The 23,037-nt window shown below is 33.9% G+C and overlaps 1 protein-coding gene and 1 pseudogene across 1 annotated transcript; one reads left to right on the top strand and one right to left on the bottom strand.

Moving 5' to 3' along the window:
• Positions 1–246: 246 nt before the first annotated feature.
• On the bottom strand, positions 247–15,744 carry RPF1 (ribosome production factor 1 homolog). The gene is made up of 9 exons (XM_016146077.2): positions 15,488–15,744; positions 14,095–14,151; positions 13,385–13,465; positions 4,055–4,150; positions 3,331–3,484; positions 1,924–2,006; positions 1,386–1,567; positions 1,066–1,192; positions 247–479 (listed from the first exon to the last, which is right to left on the bottom strand). The coding sequence occupies exons 1-9, from the start codon at positions 15,713–15,715 to the stop codon at positions 438–440; spliced, it is 1,050 nt and encodes a 349-aa protein (XP_016001563.1). The 5' UTR covers positions 15,716–15,744; the 3' UTR covers positions 247–437.
• Positions 15,745–16,452: 708 nt separating this feature from the next.
• Positions 16,453–16,571, top strand: LOC118606939 (annotated as a pseudogene).
• Positions 16,572–23,037: the final 6,466 nt, after the last annotated feature.

The raw sequence follows: 23,037 nt of genomic DNA, 5'->3' as shown, positions 1-23,037 counted from the left end.
CCATAAACCTATCCTCCACTCATTCAGGAAATGGAGTTTAAAACTCTGCCAGATCCAAGATTAATCTGGTAGAAAACCAGTGAGTTGTTTACACAGTAATCTACCAAGCACTGTATTTTTCTCTAGCCCACATATTCCATTTAAGTGCAAATGGGAAAGTTAGTTTGAATCTTGATTCCAACGTGTTATTGACAGTTACCCAAAAAATAAAATAATTAAATTTTAGGAAACCTATATTGCAACTTCTAAACTTTTACCAAAATGACTTTTATTTGTATTTTCTACAACAATGGTAAGTGGAAAATTCATGGCACTTGGTAATTTGTCCAGACATAAACAAGGTTTATAAAATCAGTAAATGCCTTTTGAAAAAGGCCTTCTGTCACAATTTCAAGGTAGGCCCGTTCAGCAAAATCCAATACTATTCCCTCAGTACTTCATAAATGGAATTTTCTTCTACTTGTATCCATTTCCCGGGGCTGAAAATGAGGGGATAAAAAGTTAGTAAACAATCCATGTGTAGCTGCTAAAACACTGTCTCTGAAGACTAAATAGTCATTAGGTCTAATATGAAAGATACCGAAAGTTACAGTTCCAATATATGTGGGTAATAGATATAAAATTTTTTAAAAAGTCATTTAAGTAGATAACTTTTCTAGAAAAGAGAATGTTTTAAAATAATGAAGTTTTCCTTTATGATTTAAGATAATGATCTCCAACCCTACAAAAATTATACACAGTAGTTCAATCATGCACCAATAATTCAGGGTAACACAGGCTTATAAACAGATTTCTAGGGCCTACTCCCTAAGTTGCAGATTCAATAAGTCGTTGCCCAATAAGTTTCTAAGTGATGCTGCTGGCCCCACTTTGAGAACAACCTGATTGTTAGGATTCTTCAGAAGAACCAGACCTAAACACTGCATCAAAGAATGGTTCTTTCTAGTTCATTGGGAAAAAATTCAGAATTATAACTTAAGGTATAAACACTCAAAAAGTATACATGCTTTCTTATTCCATACTTTTAAAATTGTCTAAATGGCTTCTCAGAGAGTAAACACATACCTTATGGACCCATTCATATTCTCCATATTTAGAATCAAAGGTTCCTTTCTGAAGAGATCTTAATTTTAAGGTAAAACGTGGTCCAAGTTCCTGAATTCCCACTTTCTTTTCACTCTTGAATATGTATCTTCAAAATTAAAAAGAAGTTAAGGGAATTAGTCTGCATAACCCAACTGTTATTTACAATTAATGACAGGGTCCAAAAGATAATTTACTTTTCATCTGTAATACCTGTCACAATACATTAGAAATGAGGCTTATGTTAAAAATGTATTTCATGATTGAAGTCAAAGTACAAAAAGTCAAAGTATCTTCCTCACCTGTGAAATCTGAAGAAGATATAATCTCGTTGATTATGAAACGTGGCAACCTGCCTTCCAATAAACTGAGGATTATGGGGAAAGAGAGATGCAAACATCCTTCCAATAGAATGGCCCAGCCTTGTTGTAAAATTATTCAGAATTATTTCAGGTATGTGCTCTGTGGGGTCTTTGCCTCTTCTCTACAAAAATCATGAAAAAAAAAAACATGTTAATTGGCAAAACTATCATAATTTTTAAGTCTTTTAATATACATGACAAATTTGAAAATTTTAAGTAATTTTAATGACAACCAGATGGTTTATCAAAATTCACAAAATAAGTATTTTAATATGCTATGGATGCATCAAAAAGTTAGTAATGAAGGCAACTGCCTGTTCGCCATAATTCAATTACAACAGTCTCACAAGAAAACTGTCAGTATATAAAACTTACTTTAATGAGGAAAGCAAATGCCATTATTAAAATCAATTAGTAACAGCATCTATTTAAGCAAATACTGTGAGACCACACGAATCAAGGAAAGCATAAAACTTACCTTAATTTCTTTACGTAGACGAACACTGCTCATTTTAAAATGAGCAGTTGGGCCATTTGGCAAGTGACTCAGAATTAATCCATCTGTTCATAAAGCTAAGATCACACTGAACTCTGTGATCTAAATCTTAAACTGTTTAAATAATTGGTCCTCTGTATGCCCACAGGCTCCTGAAATCTGTAGCTAGGTAAACAGGTGGGTACAGGTATTCCTCTGGGGGAGTGGAAATTGTCTCGGCATATGCCAAACTCAAGTGACACATAGGCAACCTAAGCAACTTAAATCTATCAGAAAAATAGATTTTAACTTGTCCTACTTTTTCTCTTTTTACAATATAATAGCTCATCATCACTCTCAATAGAGTGGGCGTTCAACTAAAGTAGATGAAAACTAATTTCTACTACAGTAGGAATGGTAAGACAGGATAGGATTCTACGGTAACTAGCATTGTAAACAATGTTTACCTCCAAGTCAAAGGCCTTATTACCCTAAAAAATGCACACTTTTATAGCTTTATGTACATATGTAAGATTAGGATATTCCACAAGATACTAGAATATTCCACAAGACCAGAGACTCCTAAGCTCTTCTTGGAATCAAGGTTATTAGCATTTCTCAAGAGACATGCTCTTACTCTTGGGACTAATGTGTACTACAAATTAAAATCAACTAATTAATAACCACTTACTGTCTACCCTGAACAAAGAATAGTGCTCGAGAGAGTCTAAACTACAAGTAAGACTTGCCTATGCAGCAGGGTTAGTAGCAGCCCAGGGTTTTGAAGTCTGGGATACTGCAAACTAAAATTACTACCTATATAACATTCCTCAAGTCGTGTGTTTTTTGCTCATGTTATTTCAAATACTTAGAATATTTTACTCATCCATTAAGGCCCACTTCAAATGCCACTTCTTTTTAGTCAAAATTAAGTTTTAAATCTCAGTTCTTATTGTTACTGTAACACTTGTCACTTATTTGAGTTGTAGACATGTAAATGCCTTTATTTCCAACTAATCCATTAGCTCTTGGAAGATAGATCTGTTTTAACAGCGGGCCAACCACATAGCAGATTAGCAATAAACATTTGAATTCTTTTTTTCCCAAAAAAAATTTACCACAAGTTCAACTTCATGAGGCATAGCCAAAAGTATTACTGCATCATTTGCACGTGGGAAAAAAAATCATAAAATCTTACGGGGTTAAGAGAGGTAAAGGTCATTTCTTATGACCTAAATCAAGGCTTTAATCCTTTCTAGAATATTGCCACCAAATTGTGGTTTGTGTCAAAAGAAAACTACAAAATCCGAAGATCAGATCCTAAGTACCTGGACTGTACAAGAGTTTTGTTATTGCTAATTTTTAACAAAAACCATGCAAAATAGGAGTCCTTAAAAAACAAAAGGATACTTGGTGTTTTACGATCTTCATTAATAACAATCAGATCTGTAAAATCCCTGGAGATACACTGTGGAATAATTTTTTTCAGAGCCAGTCCTCTTCTGTAATAAACATGTGAGTTTGGTATAACTGTGGATAGCTGTTCACAGAGTCGCACTGTTCTCTGTAAAACAAAAATAACAATCTTCAAAAGTAAAAATAAAAATCTTAGGTGATATATATTTACAAAGAAAGGTATAATGATGTTATTAATAGAGAGCAAGGCTAAGGAAAGAATAAAATCTGAACAGCGTTTCATCCTGCACTTAAGGCTGATCATCCTAAAAGTAGTAGTTATCAAGTGGGGGTGATTATGCTCTACCATGGGACTGTTGGCAATGTCTGGAAACATTTTTGGTGATGACTGGGGTTCGGGGATGTCTGGTACTGGTATCTAAAGGATGGAGGTCAGGGATACTGCTGAACATCCTATAATGAACAGGACAACCCCCATAAACAAAACTTATCCAGCCCAAAACGTTAATAGTGTTGAGGATGAAAACTGTATGCTGAAGAATCATGCTTAGTGAACCTACATTGCTTCACCAGTATAACATTTTATTTAGCCTATTCACAGCCTTATCTAAGGGAATTACTAAGAATTTAACTCTTGTGAACTGAGTTCCTTTAAATAGACTAAGTAATAAAATAAAATTAGGAATTTAAGAACTATACTGATTAATGTATTTATTACCCCATGAGGTCTATCTGATGTTGTGATGAGAATCTTGGGAGAAGTTTGTCTGTTGAAGTAAGAAGCAAATTCATCTGTAGCTTCATCAAAAGCAACCTGAGAAGAGAAAGAGAAAATTTTACATTAAATAAGCTATTGGGCCAGAATTTTAAAAGTAGTTCTAGAAGGATTCTATGACAGTGATTACCTAACTGATAGGGAATTTAAGGAAGGCCTAGGGGGAACTTACATTAATGATAACACAAAGAAGTGGGTGATTTCCTTTATATAGAAATACAAGTATAAAATCGGAAAAAAATGTCAAAAACAATTTCAGGATACAGACTGAGGTACATTTCTTCTTGAAAAAAAGAAATTGGTACAGCTATAGGCAAGAGTATCAGGAATCTTGCCTGGAGCTACTCCATTTCCCCCATCAACCTAACTGGTGAAAACAGTAACTTGACCAACTTTAGGTCTGATGTTAAGCAAGAACCAACGATCCTGAATCCAGAGGTGGTGGACTCAATTCAGGATGGGAGCAGGCGGGGGGCGGGGGGGGGGTATGTGTGTAAACCCCAGTCAAAGGTTACAGGCCCATTTTAGGTTAAGTGTGGAAATTTAAAGGAACCAGAAATTTAAGAGTTCTGGAAAGAGAAAGAGCCAAAGAGAGGCAACATAATCTTTCCACAAATCCCTAGTTGACAGCTAAACTACACATGGGACACCTAAGAATCCAGAGCACATGAGCAGCAAGGGAGACCTAAGCACTGGCTGCAACTTTAAATACATTCATCAATCCACACACAGCTTGTCAGAACTATGTATGTCTTAGTGGCTCAAGGTATCTCAACACAACCTCTATCCGAATCACTAACTGGATATTAAGTGCCACAAACCCAGGGGAAATCCCTAGGGAGTTAGGTGAAAAATTACAAAAAATACATAGAGGCATAGGGCTATTAAGGAGATAGAGCCCACAGTTTAGTTCTAGGCAAGTTACTAAAAAAATGCCAATAACCCTTAAAAATAAAACTAGTTGGTGCAATATGCTGTCTAAATATGAAGATAAAGACATAAGACTGTGTTTGTATAGACTCTTAATGTCTTTAAAAAAAAAATTGTTTAAAGCAGTAATTACAACTGGATATGCAACATAAACAGAAGTAGTATATATGTCAGATAAGCAAAGAAACAAGAATGACCAGAAAAAAAGCAGTCAAAAATTGACTAAGTAGGCCTATATGTTGAATTTAATGAAAATTCCAAGTAGCCATAATAAAAAAATTCAAGGAATCGAAAATATGGACACAAAAGACCTGGAATGGCAGAAAAGCCAATGAACTATAAAAAAGAGTAATAAATAATATCCAGTCTGCAGGACAGAGAAATCAATTACAGAAAAAGTAGCAAAGGTGGAGAAATTTTGAGGACAATGTTAACTATTTCAGCAGTGTGTGAAAGGGAATCCCAAAATTAGAGGTTTGAAAAAAGCAGAAAAAAATAGTTGAAGAAATAATTGCAGAAAATTCCCCAGATTTGATGAAAAACTTGGCTCTCTGAACTCTATAAACCCAAGTCAGATAAAATGAAAGAATACTACTTAAATACATCAGAGTCAAACTGCTAAAAACCAAAATCAGATGAAATTTTGAAAAATATGAGAAAAAATAAATTGTGTACAGGGGAAATAATGAAGGTCACAATACAATGGAATATACTCAAACTACAAAAAGAAAAAGCCAAGGATTCTATAGCCTACAAAATTATCTTTCAAAAATGAAGGCAAACTATGTACATTTTCACATAAAAACAAATAACTGCTATTTAGACCTGATATAAAAACAAAGACTTAAGGAAATCCTACAAGTTAAAAGAAAGTGACACTAGATGGTAACTTGAATCCAGAGGAAGGAAAGAAAAAACGGTAAATATGAAGATAAACACATAAGACTGTGTTTGTGTAGACTCTTAATGTCTTTAAAAAACAAAAGATTGTTTAAAGCAGTAATTACAACTGGATATGCAACATAAACAGAAGTAGTATATATGACAATAATAGCATGAGCAATAGTGGAGGAAATGAAGCTACACTAGTGCAAACTTGCTATGTTTTACCAGAATTGTGTATTCACTTGAAGTAGATTGTAATAAAGGTGCATGATGTAATTCCTACAGAAACTACTAAAAAATATATATATAGCTTAAAAAAACAAGAAGAATTAAAACAGCATATTAAAAATATTTAATAAAAAAGGAAACAGTCAAGGAGGAACAAACTATAAAGATATAAGTTGTGGAGAAAAGGAAAATGGCAAGGTTAAGATCCCTCCTCTCACAACCACATCAAAATTACAACTAAACTATGGAACAACCATTATTGGAAGTTGCCAGGGGTCTGGCTAAACAGAGGTCCTACACAAGAGATCACATTGAGACTGGTAGGAGGGGTGGAGATGTGAAATCTGCTGGTCCTACAACCACATATGGTAGTTGAGAATGGGGAGGGATATCTGGGCTGTGGAGGTCCCCCTGAGGAGCAAGGGGTCCCGGCCCCACACTGGGGTCCCCAAGCCAGGGTTCTAGTACCAAGAAAAGAAGTCCTTACAACCTCAGCTGATATAGTCTTATGGGAGGAGCCCCCTTGTAGGACTGAACCAATGATTTAGAAGACACCCAAACAGAACAGCAACAAGAAAAAAGAATCCAAAAAACATGAGAATTTAGTTTAAGGGGCCTGTGGGACAACATCAAATATATACCAACATTAACATCATAGGGGTACCAGAGAGAGAGAAAGCAAAGAACTAAAAACCTATTTAAAGAAATAATGATGGAAAATGTCCCTAACCTGGTGAAGGAAACAGACATATAACAGCCCAGGAAGCACAGAGTCCTAAACCAAATGAATCCAAAGAGGCCAACGCCAACACTCATCATAATTAAATGCTAAAGCTTAAAGACAAAGAGAGAATCTTAAAAGCAGCAAGAGAAAGTCAATTAGTTACCTACAAGGGAGCTCCCATAATACTGTCAGCTGATTTCTCAATAGAAACTTTGCAGGCCAGAAGGGACTGGTACAAAATATTCAAAGTGATGAAAAAGCAAGGACCTACAACCAAGATTACTCAGCAAAGCTATCATTTAGGAAAAAAGGACAGATGAACGGCTTCAAAGACAAGAAAAAGCTAATGGCGTTCATCACCACCAAACCAGTATTATAAGAAATGCTGGAGGGATTTCTTGAGAAAGAATAAAAAGATTAAAAATGTGAATAAAACATGGCAATAATTACACATTTATCAACAATTACTTCAAATTAGAAAGGATTACGTATTCCAATCAAAAGATAGGGTGGCCATATGGATAAGAAAACAAGACCCTTATGTATGCTGCCTACCGGAGACTCACTTTAGATTGAAAGACAAACATAGACTGAAAATAAAGGGAAAAAGATATTTCATGAACATGGAAATGAAAAAAAAAAAAAAACTGGGACTACCAACATTTATATCAGACATAATAGACTTTGAAACAAAGGTTATAATAAGAAACAAAAAAGGACCCAGTAATCCCACTTCCGGGTATTTATCTGAAGAAACCCAAAATACTACTATAAAGGAACATGTACATCCATATGTTAATTGCAGCATTATTTACAATAGCCAATATATGGAGGTAACATGAATGTTCATCAATGGATAAATGCATAAAGAGGTGGTATACATACACAATTAAATATTACTCAGCCATAAAATAATCTTGCCATCTGCAACAACATGGATGAACCTAGAGGGTATTGTACTGAGTGGAATGAGTTAGACAGTGAAGGATAAAGGCCATGTGAATTTTCTTACATGTAGAATCAAAAGAGCAAAATAAAACAGAAATAAACTCATAGATACAGAGAACATTTTGAAGGATGCCAGATGGAAGTGGCATTGTGGAGTGGGTTAAAAAGGGGAAGGGATTAAGAAGTACAAATTGATATTTACAAAACAGCCAATAATATTGTAATGACTATGGTGTCAGATGAGTACTAGAATTATCAGAGTGATCACTTCTTAAGTAATATAAATGTCTAAACACTATGTTGTACACCTGAAACTAATATAATATTTATTGTATGCCAACTATAATTGAAAAAAATTTTAATATAAAAAATGGCAAATGCAAATCGTTATCAAAATTAATTTTAATTGTCCGACTGAATAAAAAAGCAACATCCAACCATATGCTTTCTGTACATGACACTTTAAATTCAAAGACACAAACTAGTTGAAAATAAAAGCATGGAGAAAAAATTACACCAGAAAGATATAATCATTATAAATGTATATGCACCTAACATAAGAACTCCCAAAAAGACAGGAAGCAAAACTGACAGGAATGGAAGAAATGAACAATTCAACAATTATAGCTGTGGAGATTTCAATACTCCTCTCTCAGTAACTGATATGACTAGAAAGACATTCATCAATATAGAAAACATGAACAATACAATCAACTTGAAACAACTCTTACAACAGCACAATACATATGTTTTTCAAGGGCACATGGAGACCATTCTCCAAAATAAATCATACACTAGCACATAAAACAGCCTCTTTAATTGAAAAAGACTAAAAGCACATTCCACGACCCCAATAAAAAAATTAGAAATCAACAGCAGAAAGAAATATCAGAAATCCTAAAATATCTGGAAATTAAACAACACACATTTTAAAAATAAACAAGATAAAGAAGAAATCAAGGGAAATTAGAAAATATTTTGAACAGAATGGAAATGAAAACAAAAAAAGACAACAAAATTTATGGGATGTTGCTAAAGCAGTGCTCAGGGGGAAAAACAGAGGTTAAATGCTTGTATTAGACAGAAAGAAGTATAAAATCAATAATCTTTCATCTTAAGAAGCTAAGAAAAGAGCAAATGACCCTAGGTAGGTGGAAGAAAAGAAATAGGGATTAGGCGGAAAACTAATAAAAAAAAATACATCGAGCAAAAAACTAATGAAATTATAAGATATCAACTCTTCTATTAAGAGAGATACTAAGATTTGAACAATAATGATAGGAACACACCTTAACAGTTGTAGGATATACCAAAAATGGTACTTAGAGGGAATTTTGTGGCCTTAACTGCTCTTATATTAGAAAAGATGAAAAATCAATCAAATAAATAAAAACAGAATAAACTCAAGAGTGCAGAAACAAAGAAAGAATAAAGAGAAAGGGAGCTATAAATGAATTCGAAAACAAAGATTCAATAGGTAAGATCAAAGAAAAAAGCAGTTTGAAAAGAATAACAAAATAGATATATCTTAGGTGAAAAGCTCAAAGATTAGGGATGAAAAGGGGACATTACTACAATCTCACCATGAACACAGGTCTATATTTCTTAGCAAAGTATTAACAAACAAAAACAATGTATAAAAGAAAGATATAACAACATAACTAAACTGGATTTATCCCAAGAATTCAAAGAGGTTTAATATTAGAAAATCTATTCCATTTACTACTTTATAAGAAAGAAAACCTGTTTATTCAACTACTGGTAGAAAAAGTGCATAATTACCTCAATGTCTGCAGAAAAAGCATCAATAACATTCTATATTCATTTATGACAAAAAAAATAAAATCAGCAAAAAAAGAAAAATGGAATTTCCTTAATTCATAAGAAGACTATATCATTAATGTATCACAAATATTAATGATGACACATTAGAAATATACTCTTTAAAATCAAGATGCCACCAGTGCTTTTTCTATTTATTTGACATGCTAGAGGTTCTAGTCAGCATAAAAATGAGGAAGGAAAACAAAAACAAAAAAAAACTTAATGGACTGAAAGTAAAAAACAAAAGATTTACCTAAACATGAAAACAATATTCAGACAAATTAATAGAAATAAATTTGATAAACTATTGGTTAGAAGATCACTATCTAAAAATCAATTGCATTTTTATAAATCAGCAAATAAAACAATTTTGAAAGAGATGTAATTTACACTGATAAGAAAAAAGAGAACCAGGAATAGCTCTAACAATATTTATGTGTAAAACTTATATGAAGAAAATTATGAAATTCACTGAAATACATCTTAAGTGTTTAAAGACCTAAATAAAACATATACAGAGACCCACAAACCAATCTGCTTTAGTGCAATATATAATTTCATATGGAAGACAAAAGTCCAGGAAGAGAACACACATGAAGAGAGGGATTTGAGGATGGGGTTGAGGAGGGACATCTTGCCCTAACAGGTATCAAAACTTATCATGAAGCTAAATAATTAAAAATGTAAAGAAGTGATAATAGTGATAGACTGACCAAGTAAATAGAAAGCACAGAAAAGGGCCGAGCATGTATGGATACCTGATATATGATACAGCATTACAATTCACTTTGGGGAAAGGTTGCACTACTCTAAAAATGGTGCTGGAGAAAGTGGGTATATATGGTGGGGAGAGGGAGCTGGCAGGGGAAGAAAGAAATGGGTTTCTTTTCTCACACCAAACAGAAAAATCAATTCCTGATGATTACATATGTAAATGTGAAAGGCAACTCTCCAATTATTTTAGGAAAAAAAAACATGAAAACTTATGATCATAGGAAAATTTCTCAAATATACAAAAAAACCATTAAATATTTTAAGTTTAAAATCTAACTATATTAAGGACTTTTGTTCATCAAAAGGCATACAAAGAAAAAGAACCACAAATTGGAAGATACTCATAACATATATAAAGGATTAGCATCCAAATTATAAAGAGAAGTTTTACAAATTAGTAAAATATCCTACAGGGTAGAAAATTTGGGCAAAAGACATAAGCTTGGCATATTTTTACCAAAAACACAGTACGTATATAAAAAGATGCTCAATCACGTTAAAAATCAGGGAAATGCAAACTCAAACCACAATGAGTTAGCCCTTTATCACTAGTTTAAATATAACAAACATTAGTCAGAATGCAGATGACCAAAAACATTGCTCTTATACTATGAGAGTGCAAAATGATACCACCACTACTTTGAGAAACATTTTGGCACTATCATGGAAAGTTGAACATTTATGCACTCCACGATTCAACAAATTTTCCCCTAGGGAAATATTTAGGGAATCTTTTACATATATGTAGCCCCTGTATGTCTATGATCCCCAATCTATCTCCAGTCATATCTCATCAATGACAATTCCATCCTTCTAATTGATCAGGCTAAAAAACTCAATACCATCTTTGAATCCTCTGTCACATCCCATATCTAATCGATCAAGAAGTTCAAGTAGCTCTAATTTCAAAATATACCCAGAAAAAACAACAACAACTCAGAATCAGATCAATTCTCAACACTCAAGTCGTGATCAGCATTATCATCATCTTTTTCCTGGATTACTTCGGCAGCTTCCTAAACTAGTTTGTCTACCCGGGCTTCTTTACTGTTCCTCAAAAACATGCTAAGCATACTCTCTTGCCTTGGAGTTTTTGCACTGGTTGTTGCCCCATCCTGGAGTACTTTTCACCCAAAGAAGACTAATTTCTTTATATCCTTCAAGTCTTTGCTAAAAGATCATCTTTCCAATGACGTGTACCCTGACCACTGTGTATGAAACTGCAACTCTAACCCACAGAAAAATGGGCAAGAGACATGAACAAATAACCCCATTCATAACAAGTGAACATCAAATTAAAACTATACTAAAAAATTTATCACCTATCGGATTAGAAAAAAATTATTTGTAATTGCAAAATCTTGGGTGAGTTTGAAGAGTAACACACATTTACATAATCTTAAGGTATCCCCTCTCCCAAACACTTACTAATTACAAAGGGAAAAATAGTAACTATAATGGAGAAACCTGTCAGACACTTTAACCAAATGATGAAAGTTAACATAACCAGTAATAGGAAAATCAACAATGTGACTCCTAGTAAGATGCAATGAAAATAAAATCATATCTGTAGTCAAAAGTACATAAACTGAATACAATCATGAGCAACATCAAACTCATATTTAGTGACATTATATGAGTACCTGGTCTATACTCTTCAAAAATGTCAATGTCATTAAAAGCAAAGACCACATGAGGATCTGTTCCAAATTAAAGGAGGTTAGAGTCATAATGGAGTAAAATGCATGAGCTTGGATTTTTCTTTTGCTAAAAATGACATCATTGGGAAACTGGTGACATCTGTATAACCTATTAGATAATATTGTATATCAAAGTTAATTATCCGATTTTGATAACTGTACATTGTGCTTATTTAAAAAACACTTTTATAGGTAAAATATACTAAAATATACAGGAGTAAAAGGGCTTCGTGTCTGCCACTTACTCTCAAGCATTTCAGAGAGAATATAAATGAAAGCCAAATATGGTACAATTTAACATTTAGGAAATCTGGGTGAAGGGTATATATAAATTTCTATTTTTCTATTAAGTCTGAAATTGTCAAAACAAATAAAATGTATACACACATACAAATTCATATATATATATATATATATATATATATATATATATATAAAATTGCAAGCTCTCTATTCCACATAGTTCTGAATCTCTTTCATCCCACTTGTTAATTCTAGTGACCTATCACCTGCTAACATATAATTCATTTGTTATGTTCATTGTTTGACTCTCTTCCTAGAATGTGAGCTGGGTGGGCAGAAATTCTGTGTATATACGTATAAGCGCTATGCATTGATAGATCCCATGCACACTGATGGATCCCAAGTCCCTAAAAAAGATCCCAATAGATAGCAGGCAATCAATGACCACTTGGTGGAAGACTAACTGAATGAGTGAGTGAGTATACCAGGAGGTATGTTAAAGAATGTTGACAAAAGCATTGTTTGAAAGCAAACAACAAAACCAAGTTTCCTGTACAAAATTTAAAAATTATATGCAAAGTTTTAAAAACTTTGATTCTCTCACTGTACTGTTGTAAACTAAAGAGAAAATGTGAAAAGTAGGTTATTTTGAAACCAAGAGTTTTATAAGGACACAAAAAAACCCCAACAAATAGTTATCAAAATGTCTAACAAATACTAGAAAATTCTATAGTATGTGAAATGCTTATCAAATGATATAAAAAATACTATAAAAATATTAAATGACAAAAAAGTTTACACAAGCATAAAATACAATACATTTCTAGAAAATAAATCACTTTTTCCATAGCATTGTTGGGAAACTTAAGTATTAAATAATCTATAGTGAACATGATATTATGCCAGCATTATACCTCAATCAGTCCATTATACAATTTACAAGCCAGTATGTCAACATACAAACAGATAATATATCAAGTGTGGTCATCCAAATTTACTTAAGACTTCTAACATTACCTCTTCATCATTAGGGTCTACTGTGGTTTCATCATACACTCGCTGGTTGTCAATGGTCTTGGGTATAGGCTTTGGCGGAGCCTAAGTAAAAGATAAAAGATTAAGCTGTCAAAGCATTTTACATAAATAATGTTGCATTATGATTAGGGAAGCATAACAGAAATCTGCAAACAATTCCAAAACTCTATCTGTTCCTCATTTCAATGTACTGCTACATCAATCCTAACAATATTGATTTAAAAAGGCTTAACTCTCTGAGCAGAAACATATACATACTGAAAGAATTGCTAACATTGGATGAAATGGCTTAAATCCAGACAGAAGTAGCAGAGAGAAGAAACTGAGATCAAAATAACTATCCACTATGAGGAAAAAAAACAAACAAAATGGAAAAAATTACAAAAGTACATATACATGTAGCTTTGTTAGAATACTTCCAGAAAGCTATTCAGAAACATATTAACAAAAGCTACAAATCTGTTCTATCTGCTGAACTAGTAATTCTAGTTTGGGGGATTTATGGTAAGGAATGAAAGGGAGGAGCAATTTACACAAAGAAATATGTAATATTACTATTGTTAATAAAAATGAATAAAAAAGAGGGCGAACGTCCAACAACATGGTAACGACTAGGCATTTCAACATAATGGAATACTGAAAGAACCAGCAATCACGCATACTCAGCTTATATAATAAATAGATAGATTTACCTTATCACCAAGAGCTTCTCTCTCTTTTTTAAGTTTTTTCTTAGCTGCCAACTTTTCCTAAAAAAAATTGAGAAATCACTAGTTATATCACAAACATATTGAAACCACAAGTTACTAAAACTACGTAGTTTTAGTAATTTTTGTATTAAAATAAACATGCTGGCATAGATTTTCATACCTAAGTTACTGTAAAACAAATAGGCTAACTGACCAATCACACTTAACAAAGATCTTGCTCCTTAAAAAAAAAAAATCTAAATTGGCAAGTTTGAATATTTCACAATTTCACGAACTTTATCTCTTACTACGAAACTTCAGATTAAGTGATAGTGCAAAATGTATGTCTAAACGAGTTTTTGTTGTTTTGTTTTACATTCCTAACAAGTTGTATCCTAAAGAAAACCATGGCTATACTGGTTGCTTCACCTGGAGAGTACTAAAAATAAATGGGAATGGGAGATGAGTTTTCAGGTTGCTTCCAATAAAACCATAGCTAGTTACCCATATATTTTATAATCAAAATATGCTTTTAAAATTATTGAGAATTTACAAGGTGAGTTGGAATAGTTTTTCTGTAAATGTGTACCCTCTGGAGATTTTTGAACGGAAAGCTTGATACACATCAGAAAATACTTCTCCCCTACACCTCCCCATCCTTCCCGTGCTTATAAAAACCTTAATCCGTCAGGTGTCGGATGAGAAATTATAGTCTCAAAAAAGTCTTCTAGGACATCATTCCCCCATACTCGCACACCAAAAAGGGTTAGATGCTCCTTTCTAAGTATTCCAAGAGCACTTTGACACTTAAGATAAATAAGATTCAGTCCAGGGCCTCAAGGCAGGCACAGAAAGAGTATTATGTGTATGAACTTTTACTATGTGCAAGAATAAGCAAATGTTTGCTTTCGACTGTAATTTAACCACAAATGAGCATTGTGACCTTGGGCTTAATTTGTTCATCTCCTCTTATTTATCTCCCAGAATTACGTGAGGATAAGGCTGTAAAGAGTAAATACAATTAGTAGAAACTTTACAGTATTAATTTCGGTAAGAGTTGCTGCAGGAATCAGAGAAGAATCGTTTTTGGATTTACATATTATTGCCTGTATTACGGATTCTAGGAATTAACCAACAGCAAGTAGATGGAACGAAGCGGAGACGGTGACTTTTGCCTCCTAGATAAAGAGGGCGTCATTTTCACTACTTTTATAGCTCAGGCAAAAAGTAGAGAGAGGGGACCAGAACCTAAGAGGTTCCACCTTCCCTCGCGGAATAATCACCACCGCCGGGGACCCCAGGTAGAGGTGATCACGCATGTGCAACACCTCCACCCAAACCCCCACCTCCTGCAAACTACATCGCGCATGCGCCCTGCCGCTTCCATCTCTCGTACCTTCCGCTGTTGCTGTTTCCACCGCGTGAACATTAAGTGTCGCCGCTGCTTGTTCTTAATCTCTGAAATGCTGAAGCCTGGAGGAAAAGCAGCCGCTTTCGGGGTTTGGCCTGCGCTTTCCGTCGCCCCATCCTCGGCAACTGCAGTATCCTGAGGTTCTTCGGTAGCGGCTTTGCGTTTCAGCCCTTTCTTTTTGCTACCGCCGCTCTTATCCCCCGCCTTCTCCATGGCGTTTGCTCCTTGTCTGTACGGAAACGGAAATAACTTCCTCTTCTGACTGGCTTTCTTAGGCTTTTACTTCCGGGGGCCGGAGGTCTTAAAGAAAAATGTTGAATGCCACGTGAGCTGTAGCCATTTAAGATGGTTCTGAAGCTTAACATTGGAGGAAATTTAAGGGGGTTACTCAACTGTGTGGATATTGAAATGATGAATTCGTGGAATTCTTTTTTGAACGTTTTTCTATGTGCCGAGCCCTCAAAACATTGGAACAAAACAATCTTTGCCATAGAGTTTACATTCTACTAGAAAGAGCTAAACTGGGCTCACAAATGATAGTTTGGTGTGCTATAAAGTAATACACGACATGGGAAAAGTAGAATAAAAGGAGATGGTAGGGTAGAGGAGCATGTAGCTTTTAAATGTTACATTGAGCAAAAATTTGAAGGCTATGCCGTTATCTGGGGGAAGATATGCTAATCTGAGGAAAACAGCCCAGGCAAAGGAACCACACACCTCGGAGGTTCCTGGTCAGTAGCAAGCCTAGCCTGTTTGGGAAACACTATGAAGGCCAGGAGTCAGATGAGAAAGGAGGAGAGAAAGAGAGGAAAGAGAAATGGTTAAGAGTCGCAGATTATGTAGGGTTTTGTAGGGACTTTGGTGTTTGTTTTATGTGAGATGTGTATCTCTTGGAGGATTTGAGAAGATGAATGACATGACCTGGCTTACATTTTAAAAGCATCACTCAGGTCTGTGGCCATGCCAACCTGAACAAACCTGATCCTGTCAGATCTCGGAAGCTAAGCAGGGTCGGGCCTGCTGAGTACTTGGATGAGAGACCACCTAGGAAAACCAGGTGCTGTAGGCTTAAAAGTAAGGGATTGTGAGATGACAAAGTCCTTGCAATCAACCAAGGGTTCCTTGCCTTAAAAACAAAACACAAACAAACAAAAGTCAATGTTACCCCAATAAACAAATAATAAAAATAAAAGCATCACTCAGACTTTTTTTGAGACGAGACTTTAGGGTAGGCAAAAAGAAAGGAAGGGGGCAATGACAGTGTCTTGACCCAGTGGCTCTGGTGGAAGTGGTAAGAGGTGATCAGATTCTTTTGTAAGTTCCCGATGATTGAATGAAGGGTATGAGAGAAGAAGAGTCAAGGATGATTCTGGGACTTTTGAACTGAGCAACCGAAAAGGTGGAGTTACCAATCAGTTGAGATGGGAGAGACTTCAGGTGGAGCAAATTTGAAGGGTAAGATCAAAATTTCAGTTATAGAAATGTTAAGTTTGAGATAATATTAGTAATTCGATTGTTATTTTCAAGTAGTCAGTTGGAATATGTGATTCTGCAGCCAGAGAAAGGCGTGGTCTATAGATCGAAATTTGGGAATCATCAACATGTACTTTTTCACACCACTAAAGGAAATGTAATTAGTGAACTGGAAAAAAGAGAAAGATGAAGGAGCAGCCCCATATGAAGAGAAAAGGAAGATCCAATAAAGGAGAATGAAAAGCCAAGAGAAGAAAGTATTTCCCCAGTGGTTAAATTTGTTACATTTTTCATTTTAATTTTATGAAAATAGTGTTGAGCGTAAAAATCACTGACATATAGGTTGACAACAATAAATCATAAAATTTTATATAATTTAAAGAGGAGTAATTAGATCAAACACAACAAGGAGGAGGAGGGTTAGAGGAAGAGAGCAAGAGGAGACAAACCAACCCTTATCTAAAAAATATAGACTAAAAAAATATTTTGGAAGCCTCTTCTAATCTTAATATTTTATTTCCCTACATATAATAAGTACATTCTTTTCTCATAAGAACACAAAACAGTACCGAAATGTGTTTAGATAATTGTCTTAAATTTATTCAGAAGTGCCATACAAATGAGACCATAAACTGTTTAATACAGAGACTTCCTTTTTTTTCTTTATGGCTTATTTGTAATAAAAGCATTTCTACAGTCAGAACTCACAAAAGCAGTAATTGAGTCAGCAAATATATATTTAATGCTAACCAATAAATGAAAAGAGTGATGAATATGATGTAAACAGGAAGATCTATGTTCAGATCTGTGTTCAAATTTTGACTCAGTCCATTAGAAATTTCAATTAAGTCACATAATCTGAGTCTCAAGTTCTTCATTGAATGGGCTAATTATAATGTCTCATAGGTTGTTGAAATAACATATATTAAAGAAACACTCGATAAATGCTAACTAGCTATTTTTATTACTTCTAGGTGTATGAGACTATGGTAAACATTGTGCAGAAAAGAAAAGATGTCATGTTTACCCTCAAATAGCTTACAATTTATAAGATAAAATACAATTCTAGTGTAAATATTGAATAATGGTCAGTGTAGAGTGCTCCTTAACTTGAGGTCCATTTCATCCATTTGCTTTCTCTCACTAATTGTTTGATCATCCATGATTCTCAAGGCCCATTTACATTATTTTAAAATAAAACATTTTAATATTTAATAAATATTTTTTGCTTATTTATTTTAGTTCTGACATTTGAGAGACTTTATAATACAACCCTGGGATACTAGATGAATTCAGTGAACCAAACGAATGTATGACCAAGATTCCATTTAGAAAATTTGATCCGTTATTTTACAATATAACTTAAACTCTTTACATCACAAAAATCATTCCAAAGGCACAAAATATTAATTCATTAGATGAGAATATGGGATACCAGTTTTTTATTTATAATGTGATATAACCCTTTGACAAATACAGAGCAAATTGATGGTTTCTGAGCATGAATTAGACCATACAGTAAAAACAGGTAAAAACTGTTAAAGAAAAAATCAAAATGGAGGCCACGGTTTGAATATATGTATAAACCAAAGCTCATAGTCATACAACCAAAACTTAAACTGACTTGATTTCCCCAAATGCTGACTTTGACCTTAAACCAAACTTAAGCTCTCTTTGAAAGACAAATACCCATGATTTCACTTACATGTGGAATCTAAAGAATAAAATGTGTCAACTAATGCCATCATAATAATTTAAAAAATGAAAAAAATAACATAAAACAGAAACTCATAAATACAGAGAACATTTTGAGGGTTACCAGATGGGAAGGGGATGGGAGGGTGAGAAAGAGGAAAGGATTAAGAAGTACAAATTGTTAGTTACAAAATAATCATGAGGATGTGAAGTATAGTATAAGGAATATAGTCAATAACATTGTAATAACTATGTATGGTGTCAGATGGTACTAGATTTATCCGGGCGATCACTATATAGGTTATACAAATGTGTACTCACTATGTCATATACCTGAAACTAATATAATATTGTATGCCAACTATAATTGAAAACTATAAAAATGTTTAAAAAATTTAACCTCTCTCATTAGTGTTACCTTATAGCTAGCCGATCAGCTATACATGATTAAGCTTCCACAGTGTTCCTACCCTAAAAACTTTAAGTTTCTAGTAACTGATCACGATAACAAAAACAATGTACTCCCTTATTAATACCTTATAAACCTATAGCTGCTAAAAGCCAAGCTTCTAATTACTTTTAGCGTTAAGTCTCTCTGTTTATGAGCAATTTTGTTTCTTGCTCAGTAAAAGATTCATATCAACTAAAGCTCTTTGAATTTCTTTTGACAGAACAACAAAACTATTACATAATTAGCTTCTCATTTCTGGATATTTCGCTGGTACCTAAGAATGTTCTAGGCACATAAACTATTTATCTCATGAAATTTTGAAAGTCCTCTTCTTTGTTTATTCTATACCTTAGGTTATCTTAGTGATTAATGAGCTTTATGTCCAGGCTTTAGTAACTCAGGAAATTGGTTGAAAAGTTATTACAGAGATTCATAGTGTCAATAGGACTCTCACAGTGTCAATTCTCCATCAAAAGAACTTGAAGAATAGAAGTAATACAATTTTGTGAAGAGATATTAGAGCCATATACCCTCCTACCTGAAACTGAATTAGAATGATTGAAATTTGGAGACTTTTCAGATATTGGAAATCTGGAGAGTAATCATGTGGTGAATATTTCATCATCTCTATATGCTTCACACTATGAAATATACATAATGCATTTGATGACCTTTCCAGAAACCAGAAATATATTAGGAAATCCAAAACTTTCTCCCAGAAGTAAGTCTTCGGATTATGTTTTTGGAATAATTTCTAATAATTACTTTTAGGCATTAAAATTTTTTTAGGCACACTCTAAACTTGGCCATGCTGGTATAGGATACAAGGACAGTCCTTGCTATATTTTCCAATGATCCTAAGCAATAAGGTGAACTGTTTGGTAAACAGGATTTTTTTCTGCCTGTTAATAGTTCCACATGTGCCTTCTCTGGTGATACACATTTCTGATTCTTACTTGACCAGGGAAAGCAATACCACAATCAAATTGCAGTTTCACTAAAATACCATCTCTTGAATTGATTCTGGTTGTTTGAATTCATCAAAGGAGTTTTGATTTAAATCTTTGGAAGATATATTATGCCTCTGGCTGGTGTTTCTGACTCTGGAGGAACCATAAATAAAATTTAAATACCAGTCTGGAATGATTTTCATGTATTTTTATTTTGATCGAGTCATTCAACAAACATTTATTAAGTCATGCTTTGTACCAGATCCTCTAGTTCTTACAGTCTAAAAGAAACCACTCCAAGAACTCCAGTGGGAAGAGACCAACAAACACAGAAACAAAACCCCAAATTGTGAGAGGTTCTATGACCACTACCTTGTATAATCAAGACCGAATTTACAATTACATCTTCCTGTGTAGGTATATTTGTAAGTTACCGGTTGGTAGCTCAGAATATGTTTTCCATGGAAATTAACCCATTGGTCATGATTATATCACCCAGGCCAGAGACACAGATATTTATTTATTTGTTTTCAACAAATACTGTTTGTTTTTTCCTTATATTTGTGTCTTAATTTTCTATAACTATAGAAGGAATTGCTATATAAAATAAAATATTTTTATATTACCACACAAACATAAAATATAGCAAATCTTCTGTACCATTATCAAAGACACAATATTTAAAATGAAAGGTAATGAAACATAGTCTTTAGCTTAGATTAGCAGTTCTCAAACTTTTTTTCTTAGAGCACCATACACTCTTAAAAATTATTGAGGACCTCAAAGAGCTTTTGTTTATGTGAGTTATACCTGTCAATATTTACCATCTACAAATTAAAAACATAACAGATTAAATATGTATTTATTTAAAATTAATAACAAACCTATTATATAAAATGCATACTTTATGAAAATGACTATAGTTTCCAAAACAAAATTAATGCAAAGTGTGGTATTATTTTACATGCCTTGCAAATTTTTTGTCTGGCGTAATAGAAGATAACTGGATTTAAATCTACTGCATTTAACTTGTTCTGACGTACTGTTTTAGTTGAAGTAGAAAGTACATAAAGAAAATCTGGCCTCAGACTGGTAAAGGGAGGAGTATTTAAGAACTTTTCTAGATAACTATGGATATTTTCCTTTGATATTACACCAAATTTGAGAAGTTGTAAGTTTCTTAAAGGTTAGTTGTAATATGTAATGTGAAGTCATCAATGAGCTTTTCATAGTCTATTACATTAAAGTCTATTGATCTATTTTGCATTTTGAATGGATCTTTTACCCACAGATGATTTTGTAGCATCATGTATTTATTGGCTATTTGGAAAATATTGGTTCACTGAGCTATGCATATCTTCACAAAGTTGACACGTTTCATTATATATTATCAAAAAATCTCATTTGTTAAAGTCACTACTGATTTCTGATGATTACTGATCTCATCAGAAAAGTCTTCAAGTACTGATAAGCTGTCAAACTGATAGTGTATCAAGTAGATACAAATCTTATGAAATTCTGATGTTCACTTTAATAGACGCTTCCTTGGCTGCAGGTCACTGGTGTCAGTGCCCATAACGTAATGGAGGGAGTGAAGGCAGGGGTTTAGGAGAGTGAGGAGTTATGGATGATAAGAGCCTCTTTTTGTTGTACACTTTCCAGGGCTGTTTCTCAGGCTAAGCCATCTCTCTGTTACCTTCTTTCATTTGTGGACCCCTGGTGATTGTCTTAATTTTCCATTGCCACCATTAGTTAGCAAGAGTAACCTTATCTTAAAGCCTGAATGTATCCTGGGAGTCTGCTTGAAGAAGCAATTCAAGGGGTATTTCCTAGGAGTCCTTCTATTCTACTCATTTGTGCAGGATGTAAACCACCATCCATTATATGACAGATCCGAAGGCAGCATCTTGGGGAGCAAAAGTTATACTATTTGGTGATTCTGATTAAGATTTTTCTTCTTTTCCGACACACTATAGAAAATAATGTGTTCTCACAGCTTTTGCTTTTCTCCTTGAAGCAATCAAAAAGCATTTTTAATTTTTCTGAAGCTTCTTTTTTTCCCCTATACCAACAAGATGAAATATAGATAACAGACTCTTAAACCTTTATTCCTTTATACTCTAATAGGGATTATAATGTCTTATATAATGTTGATCTTTGGCTCCATAAAAATGGAAGTAAAGTTTAGCTTTCTTTAAGGGGAATAATAAGTCAGTAGCTCTCCTAGAATTTTCATCACAAGCGCCAGAAGGGCTTTTAGGAGAGGTAAAGAGATGGAAGAACAGTCTGAAGAACTGAAGATATGTTTATGTGATAAGTATTAACAGTAGTGATATGAGCAGAAACTGAAGAATTGGATCATACTTTCATCCTCTGTATATTTTCCCTATGTCACTTGTACCTACTAGATTGACGGTAGGTTAAAGCAGCGATCAGGTTCCAAAAGTTTCCACTGCATTCCAGTAGATTCCAGGGAGATTTTGTTTATTTAGGTTTCCTCCAGTTATTAATTAATTAATTAATTAATTTATTTGTATTCTAAAGCCAAGAGTTCAGGATACAGATTGGTATCTTCTAAAACTTGCCTTAGTTAAAGGCACTGTTTCTGTGATAGAGCGCTAGGAAGTTCCAGTGTCCCCCAGGGATCACAAGATACTAGAACATTTTATACTTGCTAAAACCTTGCAAGAGACCCTATAGAGCTACTTGTAGTATAATCAGCAGACCAACAACAATAGTATCATCTAGAAGCTTGATAGAAATGCAGAGTCTCAGAGTCCACCCCCAGATCAACTGAAAGATGCTCGGTGGTTCATAAAACACTAACATTTGAGAAACACTTCTGAAAAAGATATTTGTTATGTTCCTTACCCCTGTTCCTTTCTATTGATCAGTCAGAGGTCTTGCATCAGGCCAAACATTTATGGTTAGTTTATAATGATATTTTATTATCATTAAAAACAATA

The sequence above is a fragment of the Rousettus aegyptiacus genome, unplaced genomic scaffold (assembly GCF_014176215.1).
Source record: "Rousettus aegyptiacus isolate mRouAeg1 unplaced genomic scaffold, mRouAeg1.p scaffold_m13_p_1, whole genome shotgun sequence".
NCBI lineage: Eukaryota > Metazoa > Chordata > Mammalia > Chiroptera > Pteropodidae > Rousettus > Rousettus aegyptiacus.
The sequence above is the reverse complement of the archived record's forward strand: the minus strand, read 5'-3'. Positions and strand labels throughout refer to the sequence as shown.

Excerpts from the sequence above, each read along its gene's own strand:
- RPF1 (XM_016146077.2), bottom strand. The coding sequence starts at position 15,715 with ATGGAGAAGGCGGGGGATAAGAGCGGCGGTAGCAAAAAGAAAGGGCTG. Across the intron at positions 2,007-3,330 it reads TGAAGATCGTAAAACACCAA|ATGGATTAATTCTGAGTCAC; the intron begins GTATCCTTTTGT and ends CTTTATGAACAG. Across the intron at positions 1,568-1,923 it reads GTCTACGTAAAGAAATTAAG|AGAAGAGGCAAAGACCCCAC; the intron begins GTAAGTTTTATG and ends TGATTTTTGTAG.